Source organism: Somniosus microcephalus, chromosome 34 (assembly GCF_052327205.1).
Source record: "Somniosus microcephalus isolate GS21.2 chromosome 34, FLI_Smic_1.0, whole genome shotgun sequence".
In the NCBI taxonomy this organism is placed as follows: Eukaryota; Metazoa; Chordata; class Chondrichthyes; order Squaliformes; family Somniosidae; genus Somniosus; species Somniosus microcephalus.
The window spans coordinates 5,816,712-5,839,738 of record NC_141020.1 but is presented as its reverse complement, the minus strand read 5'-3'; the positions used below and the strand labels follow the sequence as shown (position 1 = coordinate 5,839,738).

The 23,027-nt window shown below is 45.6% G+C and overlaps 2 protein-coding genes across 10 annotated transcripts in view; both read right to left on the bottom strand.

Moving 5' to 3' along the window:
* The window catches only part of ttc9b (tetratricopeptide repeat domain 9B), a 29,473-nt gene extending 22,365 nt beyond the window's left edge, over nucleotides 1-7,108 (bottom strand). Inside the window, exon 1 of the mRNA XM_085973270.1 lies at nucleotides 6,069-7,108. Coding sequence (XP_085829396.1) covers nucleotides 6,069-6,570 — 502 coding nt within the window. The 5' untranslated portion in view covers nucleotides 6,571-7,108. The remainder of the gene's footprint in view (nucleotides 1-6,068) is intronic.
* Nucleotides 7,109-12,541: 5,433 nt separating this feature from the next.
* Nucleotides 12,542-23,027, bottom strand: part of c34h19orf47 (chromosome 34 C19orf47 homolog) — a 40,250-nt gene continuing 29,764 nt past the window's right edge. For 5 of the 9 annotated variants that reach the window (XM_085973268.1, XM_085973262.1, XM_085973260.1 and 2 more), the window contains 2 exons: nucleotides 19,176-19,280; nucleotides 12,542-16,004 (listed from right to left, as the gene is read on the bottom strand). In XM_085973268.1, coding sequence (XP_085829394.1) covers nucleotides 15,459-16,004; nucleotides 19,176-19,280 — 651 coding nt within the window. In that variant the 3' untranslated portion in view covers nucleotides 12,542-15,458. The remainder of the gene's footprint in view (nucleotides 16,005-19,175; nucleotides 19,281-23,027) is intronic. The other 4 variants (XM_085973269.1, XM_085973265.1, XM_085973263.1 and 1 more) reach the window with 2 other exon arrangements.

Genomic DNA, 23,027 nt, shown 5'->3' with positions numbered 1-23,027 from the left:
CTGTGTACTAAATTCCCACTTTGCTCTGTTATTTACAGTCGCTCAGTTCAAATGAATGGACTATAATGACATTTTTTAATGCATTGGATTGAACTTCTTCATTTCCTGCAGTATAGACCTGCTGGGAGCCTCAATAGCAAGGAGACAATGGATGCACCATGAGCGTAGAATGCAATGTTGACGGTTTTATTGATTCTAAGGCACTTTGTGATTGATTCACCAACATTCACAACAGATACCTTGAGAAATATTTTGACACGCAGGAAATTGAACTGACAGTGATCACCGAAAGCTGCCTTTATACCAGGCACTAGTATCGGTTCAATGGCAAGAGAATTCTTTTACAACTGAATGTACCAGCAACCATTGGGAGGTTGATTCAAGTATTTAGGTAAGACAGGGAAGGCAAAACGGGGCAGTACAATTGACTACAACAACAACAACCTGCATTTATATAGCGCCTTTAACGTAGTAAAACATCCCCAAGGCGCTTCACAGGAGCGATTATCAGACAAAATTTGACACCGAGCCACGTAAGGAGAGATTAGGACAGATGACCAAAAGCTTGGTCAAAGAGGTAAGGTTTTAAAGGATGAGAGAGGTGGATGTCCCAAAATTCTTCACAGCCAATGAAGCACTTTTTGAAGTGCAGTCACTGTTGTAATGTAGGAAACGCGGCAGCGAATTTGCGCACAGCAAGCTCCCACAGACAGCAATGCGACAATGAGCAGATCATTTACTTTTTGGTGATTTTAGTTGAGGGAGAAATGTTGGGCAGGACACTGGGGAGAACTCCCCTGCTCTTCTTCAAAATGGATTGAGTAATGGAGGCTGACCACCTTGAAGTCATTTATGAGTTAGTTGGATGCAGTGATTGGGGATAGGGGGGGCGGGGGGGAACGGTAGATGAATGAGCTAAGATGGGCTGAATGGCCTTCCTCATCCATATTTATTGTGCTGTTGGCTTGCCCTGCCTAGAAAGGGTGTAGAGGCAGTACCGAAAACATGGGAATGTTTGGGGAGGGTGGAGAGGAATGAAAGATGACCAACCTATCAGGATGGGACAGGAGGAGCTTGATGGAGCAGTAGGTCTTCACCTCTCCTTTTTCAGATGTCCGTATGACTTGCCTAAAGAAAAAAAGGACTTTGCCTCTCACAACCTCAGGACGTCCCAAAGCGCTTTACAGCCAATGAAGTATGAGGTGTAGTCGCTGTAGAAGGCGGGAAACACACCAGCCTATTTGCGCACAGCAAGATCCCACAATCAACACTATGATAATGACCAGATAATCTGCTTTTTTAGTGATGTTGAGTGAGGGATAAATATAGGCCCAGGACACCGGGGCGAACTCCCCCTAACTCTTCTTCGAAATAGGGGCCATGGGATCTTTTGCATCCGCCTGAGAGAGCAGACGGGGCCTCGGTTTAACGTCTCATCCGAAAGACGGCACCTCCGACAGTGCAGCACTCCCTCAGCGCTGCACTGGGAGAGTCAGCCTAGATTTTGTGCTCAAGTCTCATGGAGTGGGACTCGAACCCACGACCTTTGGGTTCACGGGCGAGAGTGCTGCCCACTGAGCCACAGCCGACTACACAAAGCAACAGGTTCAAGCCAGGTGTTGCCAGGAAGCCTGGGAGCAGATTATCCACGATGTCACATGAGAATTGGCGCCTGATGTAAATGGAGGAGGAAATCTAAAAAAGGAGAAAAAAATCACAAAACCAGTGGAGTGGGAATAATCAATTCTCTACAATCAGCATAAGAATTTTTCTTTTAAAAAAGTGAAAAGCATTTTAGGAATTACTGATGCACTTACAGAACGCTGAGATCTTGAAAAATCTCTAATGCCCTCTATTAAATGTCCCACCTTTTATTTCCAGATAATTAATCTACTTCTCTGCACTACAATCTTTAATCTTTCCTTTAGTGTGCATTAAAGATCTCTGCATATTGGACAACAAAAGGTAAAGGGCGATTCCCTCTGTGACATTGTAAACCCATTTATAACCTTGATTATAATTATGATTTTCTTGCACACACCGAGATCATCCCCCCAATATGTCTTTTCAGTCGTGCTAGATAAAGGTTATATTAGTGTCTCTTTTACTGTTTTCAAGTTACTTTCTTTTCCTTCTTAGTTTGCCGCTGGGCTCCGCCAATGTCACTCTAGAACTCTCGACTGGGAGGTGGCTGAAAGCTTCATTGATGGGGGGGGGGGAACCAACCAAGCAAGATTCTTCCCTTGGCTGTGAGGAAGTGCCTGATCTCATCTTTGGTTCCTTCCCCTCGCTGCCTGAAACTTGGAATTAAAAAATTTTTTTAAATTAGTTTTATGGGATGTGGGCGTCGCTGGCAAGGCCAGCATTTATTGCCCATCCCTAGTTGCCCTTGAGAAGGTGGTGGTGAGCCGCCTTCTTGAACCGCTGCAGTCCGTGGAGGTGGTGGTGTTCCCATGCGCCTGCTGCCCTTGTCCTTCTAGGTGGAAGAGGTCGCGGGTTTGGGAGGTGCTGCCGAAGAAGCCTTGGCGAGTTGCTGCAGTGCATCTTGTAGATGGTACACATTGCAGCCACGGTGCGCCGGTGGTGGAGGGAGTGAATGTTTAAGGTGGTGGATGGGGTGCCAATCAAGTGGGCTGCTTTGTCCTGGATGGAGTCGAGCTTCTTGAGTGTTGTCGGAGCTGCACTCATCCAGGCAAGTGGAGAGTATTCCATCACACTCCTGACTTGTGCCTTGTAGATGGTGGAAAGGCTTTGGGGAGTCAGGAGGTGAGACACTTTCCGCAGAATACCTAGCCTCTGGCCTGCTCTTGTTGCCACAGTATTTATGTGGCTGGTCCAGTTAAGTTTCTGGTCAATGGTGACCCCAGGATGTTGATAGTGGGGGATTCGGTGCTGGTAATACTGTTGAATGTCAAGGGGAGGTGGTTAGACTCTCGCTTGTTGGAGATAGTCATTGCCTGGCACTTCTGTGGCACGACTGTTACCTGCCACTTATTGGCCCAAGCCTGAACGTTGTCCAGGTCTTGTTGCATGCGGGCATGGACTGCTTCATTATCTGAGGAGTTGTGAATGGCATGAACACTGTGCAGTCATCAGCGAACATCCCCATTTCTGACCTTATGTTAGAGGGAAGGTCATTGATGAAGCTGAAGATGGTTGGGCCTAGGACACTGCCCTGAGGAACTCCTGCAGCGATATCCTGGGGCTGTGATGATTGACCTTCAACCGCCACAACCATCTTCCTTTGTGCTAGGTATGACTCCAGCCAGTGGAGTGTTTTCCCCCTGATTTCCATTGACTTCAGTTTTACTAGGGTTTCTTGATGCCACACTTGGTCAAATGCTGCCTTGATGTCAAGGGCGGTCACTCTCACCTCACCTCTGGAATTCAGCTCCTTTTTCCATGTTTGGATCAAAGCTGTAATGAGGTCGGGAGCCAAGTGGTCCTGGCAGAACCCAAACTGGGCATCTGTAAGCAGGTTATTGGTGAGTAAGTGCCGCTTGATAGCACTGTCGATGACACCTTCCATCACTTTGCTGATGATTGAGAGTAGACTGATGGGACGGTTGGGACATGTACCCCATGGTCACTAGAACTTGTTTCTGATCACCTTCAGGGGTCGGAGAGGAATTGACCAGAATTATATTTTCCCCCACAATTGGCCCAGAGCTTTTTTTAAAAAAAAATTGCCCCCCTCTCCCAGGAGATTAAATGGCTGCTGGTGGGAGGGAAACATTGGAGGATGTGATGCTTCATTTCAACACAGCTGAATAGATTAGACTGGATGGGCCAACTGGTCTTTTTCTGTCACAATCCAGGCTGACTCTAATAGAGGAAGCGCTGAGGGGGTGCTGCGCTGTCGGAGGTGCCGTCTATTGGATGAGACATTAAACCAAGGCTCTGTCTGCTTTCTCAGGTGGATGTAAAAGATCCCATGGCACTATTTCGAAGAAGAGCAGGAGAAGAGAATGTGGAAGACGATTGGAGGTGGGTGGAATTAGTGCAATTTATAATGGAAATTGCACTAATTACACAACAGTGTAGAGGTGGATTAATAATTCGAAAATCAGTATCGCTGGCCAATATTTATCCCTCAACCAACGCCACCAAAAACAGATTATCTGTTTGTGGGAGCTTGCTGTGCGCAAATTGGCTGCCGTGTTTCCTACATTACAACAGTGACTACACTTCAGAAGTACTTTGTTGGCTGTAAAGTGCTTTGGGACGCCCTGAGGTCGTGAACGGCGCTATAGAAAGGCAAATTCTTCTTCTTCTTCAGAGAAAACCATCTCCTCTCATGTAGGAGTATCACGGGTACAAAGTTCTGCCTTGCCACTGTAGACCAAAACACCACACATTGCTATCAGTCCAACTCAACCCTCATACCTGTCGGCTAAGCATCGGTCTTTCCTTATGTGGTGATTGATCAGTTTTCTAAAAAGAGACGCACTGATTGTTGTAAATAAGTATAGAGCTTCGAGTCTCACATTGCTGCATTGTCTACATATTATTACAGATACAAAATTCAGATCAGATCACAGTTAAATCAATTGGATATTGCAGGACTGTAAAATCCCTGCTACAATCATATAGAACATTGATTTTTGAATTATTAATCCACCTCTACACTATTGTGTAAATGATAATGCAATTTCCATTATAAAGCAAAGATTATTCAGTATCATACTGAACCTTACAAGCCAGGTAGCTCCAAGACCCAACACTTGGTCAGTTCTGAAGTAGTCGATCTCAACTGAGGTGCTAGTGGGTTCGCTACACCTGGTCTCCATTCCCTTGGGATAGGGAAGGGAACAAATCGGCAGGATGGCCACTATCGAGTGACCCATTCTATGTGTGAACATTAGCATTGGCCAAGATAAGGTTCAGCTGTGGTAACGCCAGTGATCTAACCACCTGCCATTACTCACTGGCTGGGCTGACACATGAAGAATCGACACTTGGCTGAGGGACTGAAGGGCCTCAGCTTGAGCGAGGGTCCTCGGGAGAGAAGGGGGGAAAGATTGGGAGTGACTTCAAAATGATATTCCGTGAAGGACATTACAGTGCTTTGTGACATCATTACTGCAGGTTTATCAAGAATGGTCAATTACAATGAGATCCCACACAGAATATAGGATTCTATAGGGGATAACACATAGGCTGGAATGCATTAGAAGACAGTAACACTCCACAGCCTACAAGCTCCAGATGATAGTCATCTGATACTGGTGGGTTACATCTTGGAAGCAGACCCATCCCAGATTATTCAATATGATTTGTCCAGGTAGAGGTTGTGACTGGGTTTAATACCATTTTCATGTTCTTTTCTCCTGCTGGATGTCATAATGAATAACAGTCGACATTAGGGCTCAACAATTGCATCAGGTGATTTGAAGTGTTATTGAACTACATGATTGGAACTGCAGTGATATCAGATTGTATTTAATTCTAATTTACAGAGAATATTATATAACCAGAGCCGATGTATTGTCATGGTATGGCTCCCCTGTGTCCATAGATTCATAACTCAGGGCAGGGAGTTATTGAAGTCTTTCTGAGGGCCGGCAGTGATGTACAATTGGGGTCGTGTCGGGTATATTTCACTCCCAACATAGGCAGTAGGTGAGAGACCAGTAAGTCTGGGACACTGCAGGAACCAGAGCCTGTCAAATGGTGGAAACCTTGGAACTCAGTATCCTTAGCAAGATATTCCACATAGTCCTGTCTGCGAGTCCCCTGGTCGCATCTTTAGAGGAATTCTCAAGCTCGCCCAGCTAATTTCGCACTTGTGAAATTCTTTTTCAGAGAAGCGAACATTAGTTACACAATCGACCCACATAATAAATAAATCCAATGCATTTTGAGAGGGTTGCTGAGAATGGTGTTCAACATCGAGCGAAGCGTCTTTTAAACTGATAAATTTGTTTATAAGTGAATATAAGCTGTGATTGCTGCATCAGTGACCCTCAAATTATTGATCAACTCACAGTTGGGCGATGGGGATGAGGCAGGTTTGTGTAACTAAGGAAACTCACATAAATGAAATGACATAAGGTGACAGCACTCACCTGCCAAACTATCGTAACAGTCGATCTCGGTGCTTTCGATTAATCGTTTCTGCTCCTCGGTCAGTCGGAGGTGGGCTTTGCTCAGTGGGTTCACTTCTGCCTCGGTCAGGCGGATGCCTTTCAGCTGCAGCAGTGCCCGGTGGTATTTCCCGATCGCCTCCCGGAATTTCTTGTCCTTGTAGCACTGGTTGCCCTCGATCTTGAAGCCCACCGCCCGCTGGATCTTGTAGCCGCTGTCGGCGCCTCCTCCTCCGTCCCTGTGGTGAGCCGCAGGGCTCCGGGGGTCGGGCGAGCCCCCCACAAGGGCAGAGTCGCGGCTGCTGGCCGGGGGCTGGCCGGCTCCCCTCGCCCCTGCCCCGGGCTGCCTCTTGGCCATGCCCCCCGGACCGCCGCTGGGCGCTGGCGAGGGATTGCTGGCTTCCATCTCCCCTACAGGCGGACCATTCCTCGCCCGATCCGAAAGCTGTCGCCTTTTGATGGTCTGGAGCAATTTGCTGTGCATAAATAAGGGCCGTCGCTTGGTCGGTGCGCTTTCAACCCCAGGTAACTGGTGGCGAGCTCTTCCCAAAACCCGAACTGTCCTTCAGCACCGTGGACAGCGCAAGCTCACAGCGCGCAACCTCACTGCAGTAACCCTTTAAAGGTATTTGAATTTAACCCCCTCTTTAATAAAAAAACAGAGTTGTTACAATTGCTGTAACAGTTTGCACCTTTGCAACAATGCGCTGGAGTTACACACACACTGCTCCAAGGCAGCACCAACCTTTGCAAGGTTGCATTGCCCTGCGATGTGATCTATTTGCAGCAAAGGTCCGACAGGCTGGTGCTGATCTATGTTTTAACTCTTGCACCGTGTCACACTTCAGCCCACCAGGCGTCCCTCCGTGTGGCGGTGCGACTGGGAGGACATGATCAATAACACACTCTTGCGCTTGCTTCTGTTGGGGATTAGCGCCCCTTCCAGCTGAGATATTTTCCGGAGCACGCCTGCGTTTTTTTTAGAAGTTGTTCAAAACGGCAGGGGCGGGGTTGCAGGTCTGCGGTGCCGTTCCCAGAGAGCCCCCCAGTGGGCTGAGGCAACATGTACCAGCTCCAACCATCGTGATCTACTGAGAGATCACAGCCACCAAGTGACTGACACAGATATTTCAGACAATGTCCCCACTCCATGACTTGAGACCCACGACCGCATTCTCTGCACTCAACATCAGGACTGTCGTATGAGGAAAGATTGGGTCGACTAGGCCTGTACTCACTAGAGTTTAGAAGAATGAGAGGGGATCTCATTGAAACGTATAAAATTCCGACAGGGCTAGACAGACTGGATCCTGGGAGGATGTTTCCCCTGGCTGGGGGGATCTAGAACGAGGGATCACAGTCTCAGGATACGGGGTAGGGCATTTAGGACTGATGAGGAGAAATTTCTTCACTCAGAGGGCGGTGAACCTGTGGAATTCTCTACCACAGAAGGCTGTGGAGGCCAAGTCAGTGAATATATTTAAGAAGTAGATAGATTTCTAGACACAAAAGGCATCAAGGGGTATGGGGAGAGAGCGGGAATATGGTATTGAGATAGAGGATCAGCCATGATCATATTGAATGGCGGAGCAGGCTCGAAGGGCCGAATGGCCGACTCCTGCTCCTATTTTTCTATATAGCACCATCTGCTTATTAATTATATATCATCCCTGGTTCCTTATTCACTTAAACATCCTATTCAGTTCAGTGCTTCTCCTTAAATATCCCGGGCTTCCCATCCCATATCCCCATCTGGAGCTATTAGAGTAATGTGGTTCATTATAGAATAGTTATCACCACTTTTAATCTTATACAGGTCAGTTCGATTTTCTAGGGCACATTATAGCAAAAAATGTTGCCAATACCTGGCCTCAGGTGTAGATGGGTGTTAGTCGTGGTTCAGTGGTAGTACTCTCACTTCCGAGAAGGTTGTAGGTTCAAGCCCCACTCCCGAGACTTGAGCACTTCAGTGGTAGAATGGAGGGAGTGCTGCAGTGCCGGAGGTGCCGTCTTTCGGATGAGATGTTAAACCGGACGTCAAAAAAGAGCATGGGGAGTTCTCCCCGGTGTCCTGGCCGATATTTATCTCTCACCCAACATCACTAAAACAGATTGTCTGGTCATTATTATGGTTGTGGGAGCTTGCTGTGCGCAAATTGGCTGCCACGTTTCCTACATTACAACAGCGACTACACTTCAAAAAAGTACTTAATTGATTGCAAAGTGCTTTGGTCCCGAGAGGCATTCTATAAATGCAAGTCTTTCTTTATAGAGCATGGGTACTATAAAGAAAGACTTGCATTTATATAACTTGGGAGTTAATTTGAGCAAGTGACTATAGCGACATCCACCAGCTAGAAGGACAAGGGAAGCAGGTGCATGAGAACATGTTCCCTCCAAGTCACGCGGCATCCCGACTTGGACATACATCGACTTTTCCTTCATCATTGTTGGGTCAAAATCCTTGAACTCTCTACCGAACAGCATTTTAAGAGTGCCTTCAATCACATGGACTGCAGCAGTTCAAGAAGGCGGCCCACCACCACCTTCTCAAGGGAAACGCAAGGACGGGCAATAAATGCCAGCTTTGCCCAAATCCCAAAAGTAAATTTTAAAACCGCCCATCCGAATGGGATTCACCAGCAAGTACCTGCCCTTGCTGAGTATCTTAAATATAAATTTACCAAAATGGTGGGAAAGGAAATGATTTTGACATGGCTATTGACCAATGAGAATGCACTCACTTAAAGCTACTTTTAACAATCATTGCAAGGACATTTAATTATAAATCCAAACAGGTTATTTTAGCACTGCTTTACTTATTGGTAAGGCAATGTGTACAAATCTGGGCATCCTGCCTTCAAAAAGGACACCATTGAAAAGCATCATGGATATTAGAGCTTAAAATGCTAAATGATGAAGATGGTTGCCAGCATCTAAATAGTTTTCAATGGAGAAATGAAAATGTAAGGAGAACATGATCTAAAATTCTAAAACACACAGATCCAGCGGTTACAAGTTACTTACCCCCTACTGAGAATCCTTAAAAGCAGTGCTCATTTGTTTGAAAGAGGGTTGACCTAATGGCTTTCACTCAGAGGCTTGTGAATCTTTGGAATTCTCTACCCCAAAGGGCTGTGGATGCTCTGTGGTTGTGTATATTCAAGGCCGAGATAGATAGAATTTTGGACTCTAGGGGAATCGAGGGATAGGGAGATCGGGCGGGGAAGTAGAGTTGAGGTCGAAGATCAGCCATGATCTTATTGAATGGCGGAGCAGGCTCGAGGGGCCGAATGGCCGACTCCTGCTCCTCATTATGTTCTTTTCACATTCATTGCTTTATTATTGTTACTAGCTGATTTACTGTGCCATTGCATAAAGGACATCTAGAGCAAGTATAGTCTTCAGGTGAAGAGGGGTTAGAGAGGTCAGAATAATTGGAGCAGGCATAATTCAGCCCCATTTTAAACTCATACGTTCGGTCCTTATTGTTCTATTTCCATTATATAAATTCCAATGATCACATTGGCAATGGAAACTGCCGAGGTAAATGTGCCCTGCTGTAATTACACCATCCTGCCGGTGGTGCACTGCAGCACCCCTGCTGGTTGTGGGTGGGGCCTGGCGGATGTAATGTAAAAAAAGCAGTGTGACAAATTTAGAATGGGCAGTTTCCATTATAAATGTGGACACAAGAATTTGTAATGGAAGAAGCCGAGAAGTGCATACAGATGCAAGATTTTAAACTATAAAGATAATGTGCAATTGTTCTTTAGTGCAGGACCATATGGTGCCTCAATGCCATACATGAGATGAGCATGTGGTCATCACTATACATATAACATTTTCTGGTCGCTCTAATAGTAATTAGGGAGGTGCAATCATTTTTAATTTAAAAAGCTTTTAATATTGATATTTCCAATGTTATCCAAATGTACAAATGGTGTTGTATGATCCAGAACTTTGTTTAATGGATCACGCGAGGGCCTGTAGCATGGCCAGGTTTCCTACCCTCTCCAACCTCCAGTAGACTGAGAGGGGAACGCTACCTGTAGTATTTCCAAAGCACAACCAGACTGCTGTATCTTCCTGATCATTTACCCGCAATCAAATACACTTTGATTTTTTTTTTATAAAGTGAGTTAATAACAAAAGTGCCAACTAGTTAAATTAACATATTTCATCAGCCCATCTCCCACACCATTGCTGATGCATAGTCTAGCAACTGTAGAGACTAGCAATGTTTAGCGGTCAACCTGTCCTGTCTCTTGAAGGCTACGACTCTGGTAATCCCTGTGGCGAAAGGGTCTAGTTCTTCAGTTCTTCCGAAAAGGAATAATTTTCTTCAATTTGAAGATGAATTCAAACAGCAATGAGATACGACAGTGCAAATGGGAAACCTGGTCACTATGAGCACACATTGGAACTGTTGCTGTCTCTGCGTCCTCTTTGTGGTCCTGGGTCAAGAGTACAAGCGGGCAGCCTCCTCCCAGGCCACCAATTCAACACTGCTTTCCCCCTGGATATGCGCAAGAGTTATCTGAAGGAGAGACTCGCTCCCTCTCACTCCCAAACCTCTCCACCATGGGGAGACACTTATCCTCTAATTGGCACCTCATGTCCCATCAGTGCAGAGAGAGAGGAACGATTGAACTGGCGTCCCACCACACTGATTGTTCACTATTCTGTGTTAATGACTGACTGATTAATCAATGGGTGCTGGTAACCTATCCAAGGAACTGACTGGGCAGAGTCACTGTGCCCAACAGTGTGAGGGAAATTAACACCAGCAGATGCAGTTAAACCAAGGCTTTCTACATCAGCCTCTCTTGTCCTATTGGGCTTCATATTTTTTATGCCAGTACTCCACAGCACTACAAAAACAGCATCGAGGAGGGAAGGGAGGGCGAGAAAGGGAACGGTTTCACTAATGTGAGTTACACTATGCATCGTTACTCCTCGATGTACTATTTAAATCCATCTATAGTCAGATTTAAATGGCGTTAAGCTGTAAAGAGTTATTATTCAGGGACATTAGATTATAATTAAGGAGACACAGACCGCACGCACATCCTTTCCTTATTACATACTGAGCTTTTAAAAAAAAAGTTCCATGCATTTCATTTTATCCTTTCACACAAAATAATTTGAGATGGCTGAGGTTTAACTTGTGACTATTCTGATACACAAAGGCTTAGCAAAAGGATAGAATCCAGGTGTAGTAAACGGTGGCCAAAGTTACAGTAGGCATTCTCTTATGGAACCAAGTGCCTATAAGGAACCCCCAATTCCCTCCTACAGGTTTTGTGAATGGGGTTTCATCCCCATTTAACATATACAGCGATTTACGTGTACTTCTTGCAATTTAATATACTGTAGTCGCTGCTCACGATGCGGTCTCCTCTACATTGGGGAGACCAAACGCAGATTGGGTGACCGCTTTGTGGAACACCTCCGTTCAGTCCGTAAGGGTGACCCCGAGCTCATGGTCGCCTGTCACTTTAATTCTCTGCTCCACTCCCACTCAGACCTCACCATCCTCGGCCTCTTACACTGTTCCAATGAAACTCAACGTAAGCTCGAGGAACAGCACCTCATCTTTTGATTAGACACTTTACAGCCCTCTGGACTCAACATAGAGTTCAACAATTTCAGACTATCACCTCGGCCCCTATCCTTTTTTTCCCATTTATTTATTTGTTCTCTCTCCCACAGGGCAGCTGTCTTTCATTCTGCCAGTGCCATTTACACCTCATCTAGAGCCATCTTTTGTTTCTTAACTTGTCCCATTACCATCTCCTTTTGCCTTACACCCTCTCTTAATCTCTCCTGCCTTCCATCCTATCACAGACCTTCCCTTTTGTTCTTTCCTCTCCTCCCCCCTTTTCCTGCCCCTGCACTTGCTTAAAAACCTGTTCCATCGCCAGCTTTTTCCAGTTCTGACGAAGGGTCATCGACCTGAAACGTTAACTCTCCACAGATGCTGCCTGACCTGCTGAGTATTTCCAGCATTTTCTGTTTTTATAACACATACAGTAGGCTCCTTTACATTGCCACGTTGCATGCTGTAATACAAAAATCGACATTTGAGACCAGGACACTTGTGAGTCTATTCAGGAGCTGGTGTCCCCTTTATCTAGCATTTCAGTGAAGCATTGTGCCTGTACACAAATGGAATACGCCTTGTGTTCACTAGCTTTGCTTTTACCTGGATTTACTACCATGTCGTCAGCACAAGTGGTCTTGTGCTTCACTCAATGCATAGTTGTATTTAAACTTCTGCACCTTTCCTTTCAGAGGATGGGAGCTGAGATAATGGCTGCCTCCTTCCTCCAGTATTAATCTCTTGTCCGAAATTACTTAACGCTGGGCCCCTCGGCTCGCGCCCATTATAAGTTCAGACGAGAAGCCATTCCACAAACACCATCCCAAACTAATTCAATACAGCACTGGAATTAACATTTCACACATCAGGTTTTAATTTTCATTTAAAATTAAATCTCGCGTTTAAAGCACGAACACTGTAATATTACAAGTTTCATTAAATAAAAACTTCAAACTGCAGGTTATAGTCATCCATCTTCAGACCTTTACAATCAAGAGCAGGCTCCGGTGGACAGTGTCAACATTTTACTACATTTTCCAAAGAGGGCGTCAAACAGCGGGTTGGAAGCTGCTAAGTGTAAAAAAAAAATCAATGTTCAGTAGCTTCTCTTCAATCACTCCAACTTGCATAGCTTGTACATTTAAAAACAAAAAGGACAAAACTGTTTTTGTAGCATAAAGATGTAACTTGGCAGCTGTCGGAGGTTTAAACTGTGTAGTTAACAAAAGGAGCAAACACAGGGGCTTACAATCGGCTGATTTAAACCATTTGTCATTGGCGGCCGTGCCTTCAGCTGTCTCGGTCCTAAGCTCTGGAATTCCCTCCCTAAACCTCTCCGCCTCTCTCTCCTCCTTCAAGACGCTCCTTAAAACCGACCTCTCTGACCAAGCTTTTGATCATCTGTCCTAATATCTCCTGGCGTGGCTCGGTGTCAAGTTTTGCCTGATAACGCTCCTGCGATGCGCTTTGGCACGGTTTACTGCGTTAAAGGCGCTGTATAAATGCAAGTTGTTGTTGTTGTTGTTGTTGATTGGCTTCCAGATGTACCATGAACAAACTGTGTGGTCAAAGTTCACAGTTGCACTCCCAAAATATTAGATGAGCTGGTAAACTGCAACATGTTAGCAGCCCAGTGGGTGGCTTTTACCGTTATCAGGCCGGCTGATTTTTTTGTGTGTCTAAAGCAGGGTCAACAAAAGTTGGGTGAGATTAGCCGAAAGCAAACCGGTGCTCCTTGCGGTCAAAAATAAACCTGTAATCAGAATACTTCAAGTGGGAAATCACAGCTTGTCAGGAAAAGCACAAGCCATGGTCAATGTGACAGCGGGCACTGGACGGCATCATTGAGCAACTATCTGTTTTGCAAAGCTGAGGGGCGTGCTGTAGATCATCCTACTTGTTTCTGGTGAGAGAGAAGGGGCAGATGTACAAATGTGGCGTGAGGATGAAATCTCTGGGTTCGAGAGTTTTAGTGGCTTCAATCCTAAATTCTGGAATTCTTCTTTTCCAGGGTCATTACTGGCTTAAAACACTAAAATCAGTTGGCCTTATGATCAACAATGCTCACTCTGATCTCTGCACAACAAGAGAGTGGTGTCTGGTCAGCCTCGGGGAGGACAGACAGAATAAGCTCCACAAGTGGGTCATGATCTGGGCTTTAAAGAGATACTTTTTGAGCAGCTAAAAACAAAGTAGGCAGCGAACTAGCTCCCAAAATTGGGCAAGAGACTACTTTTCCACCCTAGGAAAACTGTACAAATGTATAGATGAAAGCAAATCATCTCACACAGCCGTTCTATTGACCATCGGCAAAGAAAAGCCCCTTAAAAAGCTGCCAGCGCCAATCTCCCCCCCAAAGCTAAAAATAAATAAAAAGGGCGTCGGCATTCTGACAACCAATGACGGCCACACTTAAGATTAGAGTGGAACTCAAATGAACACAAGACGTTAAAAGTAACATCTACATTTAATGTACACAAGACTGTATCACATGCAATACTGGCCTGAATGTTAATCCTCTCCAACTCAGGAATGGCTCAAAATGGTCAATGCACAAGTGACGACAGCTTGCATTCTCTGACACAACCAGTTCAGGCCATGTCAGCATCATCGTCATCCTGGCTGTTGCACAGTCTATATTTTCTTTTTTATTTGCTTGAAGGTGCATTGGCACCATTTTGGTAGCCATGGGTGACCCACGTTTGAGACTGGCCACTGCATTGGGTCAAACATAATAAATGTGTAAAGAAAAAGCACGTTACTTTGTCTCCCCGGGTGTCCGAGTTGGCGGCCAAACTGGCGACCTGGTCAACACCTAGACTATGGTTACACGAGCTGAATTAAAATATTTTATATCTTCTAGGAACCATGGAAAACAAACTGTTGTGAAGGAACGGCCCATAAATACAGAGGGTCAGACATAAAACGCGCTGAAATGCATAAAATAAGCTTTGTGAAGGCAGCGTGCCTTGAACAGTTTTGTGCCCACCGGTTCTTCAGTGCGGAGATATCCCAAGGCCACAAAAGCCCATCAAAAAACAATTGCTCCATTGAGGACGAAGCAACCAGATTTATGTCAAGTCTCCCTCGGGTTCAGAGTTCATTGAATTCGTGACTGCAATCAGACACATTGCACCATGGGAAATCGCGGAAAAAAATAAATCAAAGAGACCATTTGCATCAATCACACAGTGGCAATGGCTCGATATGACAGCGGGCTTCGAGTGGTCATCCAAATTCTTGCGCCAATGCAAGGCAGCAATCTGGGGTGCAAAAATATCTGCGCCAGATTTAGCAGCCCCTTAAAACGGCTAGCTTCAATCCCCTCCCGGCTCCCGCCCCCCCCAACACAAAATAAACTGGGGTTCCCAATAAAATATTAGAACCAAATTGTGCCAATTAAAATCCTGTCAACTATCTTCTCAACAGGATTCCTGTGTCGGGTTATCATTTAACCCCCAGTGTGTTTTGGCTGTAAATAAGACAGTATTCCTGCTAGGCAGCGGTCTGGAGGTCCTGCGCAGGCCGCTCACTGGCTTGACAACGGAAATAACAGCGCATGCGCGAAAAATTGAATGGGTCGCGCAGCCAAAGGGCCCGCACAACCCCCCCAAAAAAATTACAGGGAACATTGTAAATAGATACTTGGGAATCAACCAAACCACAGTGTTTCAGTCAGCGTTAAAAGTGGTTTTTGCCATTACTAAAGAGACAACTTTTATACATACAAAAATAAAGGATTGTGCGCGCCCTTCCGTGAAATCCCACTACTTCAGCTTCTTCCCCAGCCTTTCAAACACACTGACGGTTCCTGTGGAGTCCATCTGAGCAAGGCGACCTTCGGTGCTGCTGCTCACTTTGGTGCTAACTGCAGTCCGTGCAGTGTTCTTGATGGTCACGGTGAACTCGGGGCTGCCTCGGCTTTTGGTGCTGGTGACCTTGTTGTCCTGCGTGTCCGCCTCGGCTGCGATGGGCTTCCCCAGTCTCTGCCGGACGCTGACCTTCGCTTTAGCCGCTGGCTGCAATCGGAGCGCGGAGGCCGCCACTGTGGCCTGAAGGCCGGCGCTAGGGACAGTCCTGCCGCTGGCTTTGGGGAGGGCCAGCCGCCTAATCGTGGTCACCGCGGGCTTGGCTTTGGCAGCAGAGACTTTCACCTTGGTTGCGAGCATGAGCTTGGTGCTCTCCTTCACGGTCGCAGTTGGGATTCTCTTCAAGACCCCAGCATACTGAAGCACAGAACCAGCATCATCTTCATCACTGCTCTCCTTCTTCTGATTAACGACTTCACCCAGGCGGCTGAAGACTCCTGTCGGCTAAAAAGGCAGAATTTCAGCAAAGGTAGAGTTCGACGTTCGTTGCTGAATTTGTTCCGCGTTTGCTTCAGCTGTCCCACTGATACCCCAGTGCATTTACTAAGTACAAGGTGAGACCAGAGAATCTGGGGCTCTTTTCATTAGAACAAAGAAGGTTAAGAGATCTGATATTTACTTAGAAATGTAGAATTATTCAATTAAAAATAAAAATAAATTCTACAGAAGATTTACCAGAATGGTTCTGGGGATGGGGGATCTTAGCTACAAGGACAGGTTGGAGAAGCTGGATTTGGTTTCATTAGAGCAAAGGAGGTTGAGGGGTGATTTGATAGAGGTGTACAAGATTATGACGGGTTTGGATAGGCTAGACGGGGCAAGGCTGTTCCCACTAGTTGATGGTACAAGGACTAGGGGGGGACACAGATTTAAGGTTTTGGGCAAGAGATACAGGGGGGGATGTGAGGAAAAACTTTTTTACACAGCGAGTGGTGAGGACCTGGAACTCGCTGCCGACGGAAGTGGTGGAAGCGGAGACACTCAATGTTTTCAAGGGGAGACTGGATAGGCACTTGAGGGAAATAAACTTGCAGGGCTACGGGGATAGAGCGGGGGAATGGGACTGACTGGATTGCTCTACAGAGAGCCGGCACGGACTCGATGGGCTGAATGGCCTCTTTCTGTGCTGTTATGACTCTATGATAGAGGGGTTCAAAACGATGTGAGATTCGGTTAAGTAAAATGGGAAATACTATTTCAACTGGGCAGTAACCAGAGTGCATAAATTTATCAGCAAGGGGTGAAGGGAGAGGTTAGGAACCAACAGAAATAGTGGTAGGAGCAGCATTCATAAAATAGAATTTAAAGCACAGGGGGAGGCCATTCGGCCCATCGTGCCTGTGCCGGCTCTTTGAAAGAGCGAGCCAATTAGTCCCACTCCCCCCAGCTCTTTCCCATAACCCTAAAAATTGATAAATATTTGAAAAATTTTAATTTTAAAGGGTTTGGGGTAAGGGCAGGGGAATGGGTCACAGCGGTTAGCTCTTTCAGAGCGCTGCCCCAGGCAAGATGGGCTGAATGGCCTCCGTCTGTACTGCAAAATTCTAAATTTTCTGGTGAATTTAGTGCGGCTCTACATAACCGCTAAAATCCCAGTAAATACATTTTCCAAAATTGAAAGAGACTACTTTGCACAAGTTTTATATTATAATTGGGAGACATTTTTGGAAGATCTATTTCTAGACTACACACCAGTTATGAGGAATTTTTCTAACTTCACTGGAAATCAAGGAAGCCACCGCCATCTATATAGATTCAAAATCTTGAGTCTAGTTGCAATTCCTGTCAACTTTTTACATTATAATTGATATGTGAATGGGACCTGCCTCCATAAACTAGTCATGCTGCAATTGTACCCTCCCTCAGTGGAGGCAGTGCAGCCCCACCACTGGTGGGAGGGTGCAAGTACAGTGTGAAAAGTTTACAAGGCTCCTGCGGTTATAAATGTGGATATAGTGATTTATAATAATGGAATATAAAAATAAGGACAGAACGTATGCCTTTAAAATGGGGACTGAATGATTTCTGCCCGCCCTGGTCTAATTATTCCCCCACACTCTTAACACCGCTTCACCCAAAGTCGACATTTGGTCTTCACTTCCCCCAAACAGCGGGAGATCAACTAATCATGTAATAATGATCATTGCGTCACTTCAACCATCACCGGATCATCTTTCATACGGGCTTTGGTTTAACGCGTCTCGTGTGTAATGGCCTGTGATGTCAATCTGCAAGTGAGACTCAGGACCACAGTGCATGGGAATACCTTTTTAGACCCACCGTCCTGGCGTGTGTTGTCTTCTGCTTTCTCCTTTTGTCAGATGCTTTGAATTCATCAGTGCCATGCCATATTTTACTGCAACAGCATGCAGACAATTGAAGGCTAGCCCTTAATGGTTTTATAAAGTGGTAATTCAATCAAGCAATCCTGGCAATGTCAGCAGAACATGGAGACTGAATTACTGCTTCAAAATCCTCTATCATTTTGCTTTTATTATAGAGCATAATTTATTTATAATAATGTCTGTTTTTTTTTTACTTCCAAGTGCAGTAGGAATCATGTAAAGTAGGCAGTGGGGTAATAAAGAGAATAGTGACTCAGGAACTATATAGCTCTGGTGGCTACAAGTTCAATAAAATATTCCACATAATATTAATTTAATGTTACAAAGTTGAGGCCACTGCATCATTAGTTATATAAAAAAAATCCTCTCCCAAAATCTGCACAAACATCTGAAATCTGCAAGGGTAAATAACTAAACAGCCAAAAGCCACATTTCATGCATTGCTCATGGAAAAGTGGAACGTAATTCTCAATTCACGTTAAAACCCCCCCAGAATCTCCTTTCAGGAATTTGACTCCGACGTTGTAAATCTGTGGCCCTGTTTATCTGATAAACACACTGGTGATCAGTCAGCAGCTGAAAGAGAAGCGGTCAGCTGACATTTCAGGCTGGACCCCCCCTGTATAAAAAATTGCACCATTTCTGATGTAGGGTTATACTCAAAACCGACGCCTGCCGAAACCGATGGACTAGCTGTGTATTCCCAGCTTTATCTGTTTCCCATTTGCGAGTATACCCCAACAGCAACACATTTCATTTTATTTGTACGCCGTTCTACATCACGCAATTAGGAAACTGTTCAATAAACACATCCCTGCAATCCAACACTGCTTCGGCCTAAGCGATTCTTCGGTTAACTACCCATAAAATTAATGGATCTGAGGACTGTGAAATTAATGGATTTTGGTCGGAAGAAAAGGTACATTATTGCCCAACAAAAAAAGAAAGCTATGAATAGTGAAACCATTTGAATACTAATGTGATTTACGACTTAGTAACTACAATTAATTAGTCGAAGTTTTTCAGTTACTGCAGCTGTGAAAAAATCCTTTCCTCCCATCTCTGATATCTATTATGGCCTAGCAGTCAGAAACTCCCATCGCGATCTTCGGAAACCCTCTTCAAAACCTCTTGACCTTGGTTACCTCCCCTAACTTTTGGCTCTCCTTCCTTTATGAAGCGCCTTGAGATGTCTTGTGACGTTAAAACCGCGCAAGCTGTGGTCGCCGTCCCGCGAGAGATTCCTCGAGAGTGAAGGACGGTAGCTCACCTGCCCCTCAAAGTTCTCTTTGTACAATGAGAAATGAAGAGTGGGGCCGGGTGTCATCACCGCCCTGCGGGGAGGTATCTCCCCTCCTTTCTCCTGAAGATGTGGCTAAGATAGTGAACAGAAAAACAACTCCTATTTATGAGCAGCTGCTGGCAATGGTTCTGCTGTTATCATTTACACCTCTGGCCCATCTTTTGTTTCTTTACTTGTTCCATTGCCACCCCCTTTTGCCTTACGCCATCATCCCTTTCATCATTAAATCACACTTGCCTTCCACCCCATCCCAGACCGTCCCTTTTGTTCTTTTCACCCCCACCCCAGGCTCTGTAATTGCTTATAAACTGTTAAATCTCTAACTTCTACCAGTTCTGATGAAACGTCTTCGACCTGAAACGTTAGCTCGGTTTTTCTCTCCACAGGTGCTGCCTGACCTGCTGAGTGTTTCCAGCATTTTCTGTTTTGATTTCAGACAGCATCCCTCAACCAACACCTCAAAAAAAAAAGATGAATCTGGTCATTATCACATTTGCTGTTTGTGGGAGCTTGCTGTGCGCAAATTGGCTGTCACATTTCCTACATTACAACAGTGACTGCACTTCAAAGGTACTTCATTGGCTGTAAAAGCGCTTTGGGACGTCCGGTGGTCATGAAAGGCGCTATAGAAATGCAAGTCTTTCTTTTTATAATGTAGAAAAACATGCCAAGCTGCTTCAAAGGCATGAAGAGGGAAAAAATGGATGCTGAGCCAATGGAAGAGAGAATTAGGAGAGGTGACCAAAAGCTTGGTCACAAGAAATGTGTTTCAAGGAGGGTCATAATAGAGGAGAGGGAGGTGGAGAGATGCAAGGATTTAATTGAGAGAATTTCAGAGACTGGGACCTATCTGCCTGAAGGCACGGCCTACAATGGAGCAAAAGGGTGAGGGATGCGTAAGAGGCTGGGGTTAGAGGGTTGGGGAGTTCAGGGAGGGTCGCAGGGCTGGAGGAGGTTACAGAGATATGGAGGGATATAAACAAAGGTGATACGAATTTTTAATTTGAACCAATGTAGTTAGCGAGGAAGGGGCGGGGGGTGAGCAGGGCTCAGTGCGAATGCGATACAGGCAGCCGAGTTTTGGACTGTAGGGTGTAGGAAATCACAGGCACAAATTTAATTAATCCTCAGCAGTGCAAATGCATTCAATCAAAATAGTGCCCTCGACTTGGAATTGCCGAACTCTGGAACCGCCCCCCAGAGACTCAGCTGCCTATTCCATTGGTTATGCAAATATTCTTTTTTTTTAATTCGTTTGTGGGACGTGGGCGTCGCTGGCAAGGCCGGCATTTATTGCCCATCCCTAGTTGCCCTTGAGAAGGTGGTGGTGAGCCGCCTTCTTGAACCACCGCAGTCCGTGTGGTGAAGGTGCTCCCACAGTGCTGTTAGGGAGGGAGTTCCGGGATTTTGACCCAGCGACGATGAAGGATCGGTGATATACTTCTAAGTCAGGATGGTGTGTGACTTGGAGGGGAACTTGGAGGTGGTGGTGTTCCCATGCGCCTGCTGCCCTTGTCCTTCTAGATGGAAGAGGTCACGGGTTTGGGAGGTGCTGTCGAAGAAGCCTTGGCGAGTTGTTGCAGTGCATCTTGTAGATGGTACACACTGCAGCCACGGTGCGCCGGTGGTGGAGGGAGTGAATGTTTAAGGTGGTAGATGGGGTGCCAATCAAGCGGGCTGCTTTGTCCTGGATGGTGTTGAGCTTCTTGAGTGTTGCTGGAGCTGCACTCATCCAGGCAAGTGGAGAGTATTCCATCACACACCTTACTTGTGCCTTGTAGATGGCGGAAAAGCTTTGGAGAGTCAGGAGGTGAGACACTCGCCGCAGAATACCCAGCCTCTGACCTGCTCTTGTTGCCACAGTATTTATGTGGCTGGTCCAGTTAAGTTTCTGGTCAATGGTGACCCCTGGGATGTTGATGGTGGGGAATTCTGTGATGGTAATGCCATTGACTGTCAAGGGGCGGAGGTTAGACTCTCGCTTGTTGGAGATAGTCATTGCCTGGCACTTCTGTGGCGCGAATGTTACCTGCCACTTATCAATTACAGATTTGGTAAATACTTCCAATATCACAATCATGCTTTAGTGTCCTGGGTTAAAATATACCCAACCCAACCCAACCCAGTGATTTTTTAGATTTCTAATACTATTTAAATATAACATGTTGAGAGTGAGATGACTGTAATGAGGTCTGGATCCGCGTGGTCCTGGTGGAACCCAAACTGAGCATCGGTGAGCAGGTTATTTGTGAGCAAGTGCCGCTTGATAGCACCGTCGACAACTCCTTCCATCACTTTGCTGCTGATTGACAGAAGGCTGATAGAACAGTAATTGGATTTGTCCTGCTTTTTATTGACAGGACATACCTGAGCAATTTTCCACCTTGGCAGGTAGATGCTCATGTTGTAGTTGTACTGGAACAGCTTGGCTAAGGGCGTGGCTAGTTCTGAAGCACAGAATTAACCTGGCGCTTTCAAAAAAGCTCTCAAGGTTCCAGTCAAGTGAATTTGGCTGCAATGTTGCAGTAGAACTTGGCTGAGAAATGTTAGTAGGAACCGATTTGGTGGCGCAAGATATGGCGAAAAATCAAGCACCACATAACGATAGACATTTCAGCACAGAAGGCGGCCATTCAGCCCATTGTGCCAGTGCCAGCTCATCAGAATTACATACATTACATAGGATATACAGCACAGAAACAGGCCATTCGGCCCAACCAGTCCATGCCGGTGTTTATGCTCCACTCGAGCCTCCTCCCGTCATTCCTCATCTAAATCTACCAGCATAACCCTCTATTCCCTTCTCCCTCATATGCTTGTCTAGCCTCCCCTTAAATGCATCGATACTATTCGCTTCAACCACTCCCTGTGGCAGCGAGTTCCACATTCTCACCACTCTCTGGGTAAAGAAGTTTCTCCTGAATTCCGTTGGATTTCTTGGTGACTATCTTATATTGATGGCCTCTAGTTATGCCCCTCCCCACAAGTGGAAACACTCTCTCTGTATCCACTCTATCAAAACCTTTCATAATTTTAAAGACCTCTATTAGGTCACCCCTCAGCCTTCTTTTTTCAAGAGAAAAGAGATCCAGCCTGTTCATCCTTTCCTAATATATACCCTCGCATTTCTGGTATCATCCTTGTAAATCTTCCCTGCACCCTCTCTAGTACCTCTATATCCTTTTTATAATATGGCGACCAGAACTGTACGCAGTACTCCAAGTGTGGTCTAACCAAGGTTCGATACAGGTTTAGCATAACTTCCCTACTTTTCAATTCTATCCCTCTAGAAATTACTTACCTAAATTCCATTTCCCCATTTTTATCCTTCACTATTTTAACATAGAATCAAATCTTTCAAAGCAGAATGTCATTGTATCATATTGCAGATATGAACAGGGAGATAGTTTCTTTATGGTCAACTCAGGGCTTTGTAATAATTTTTTTAATTAGCACTGGGAATTCCAGCTTCAGTCAGATCAGGGCAGCTGTAACGGGAGGCTGGTCCCAACACCAGGTCACCCCTCAACCAATGTCGTCAGAATCGATTCGCTGGTCATTAATCTCATTTGCTGTTTGGGGGATCTGCTGTGCGCGAAGCAGTTGCTGCGTCTGCCTACAACAGTGACCACAGCTTCCGGTCGCCTGTCACTTTAATTCACCGCTTCACTCCCACTCTGATCTCTCTGTCCTCGGGCTATTGCATTGTTCCAATGAAGCTCAACGTAAGCTCGAGGAACAGCACCTCATCTTTCGATTGGGCACTTTGCAGCCTGCCGGACTCAACATTGAGTTCAACAATTTCAGATAATTATCCCT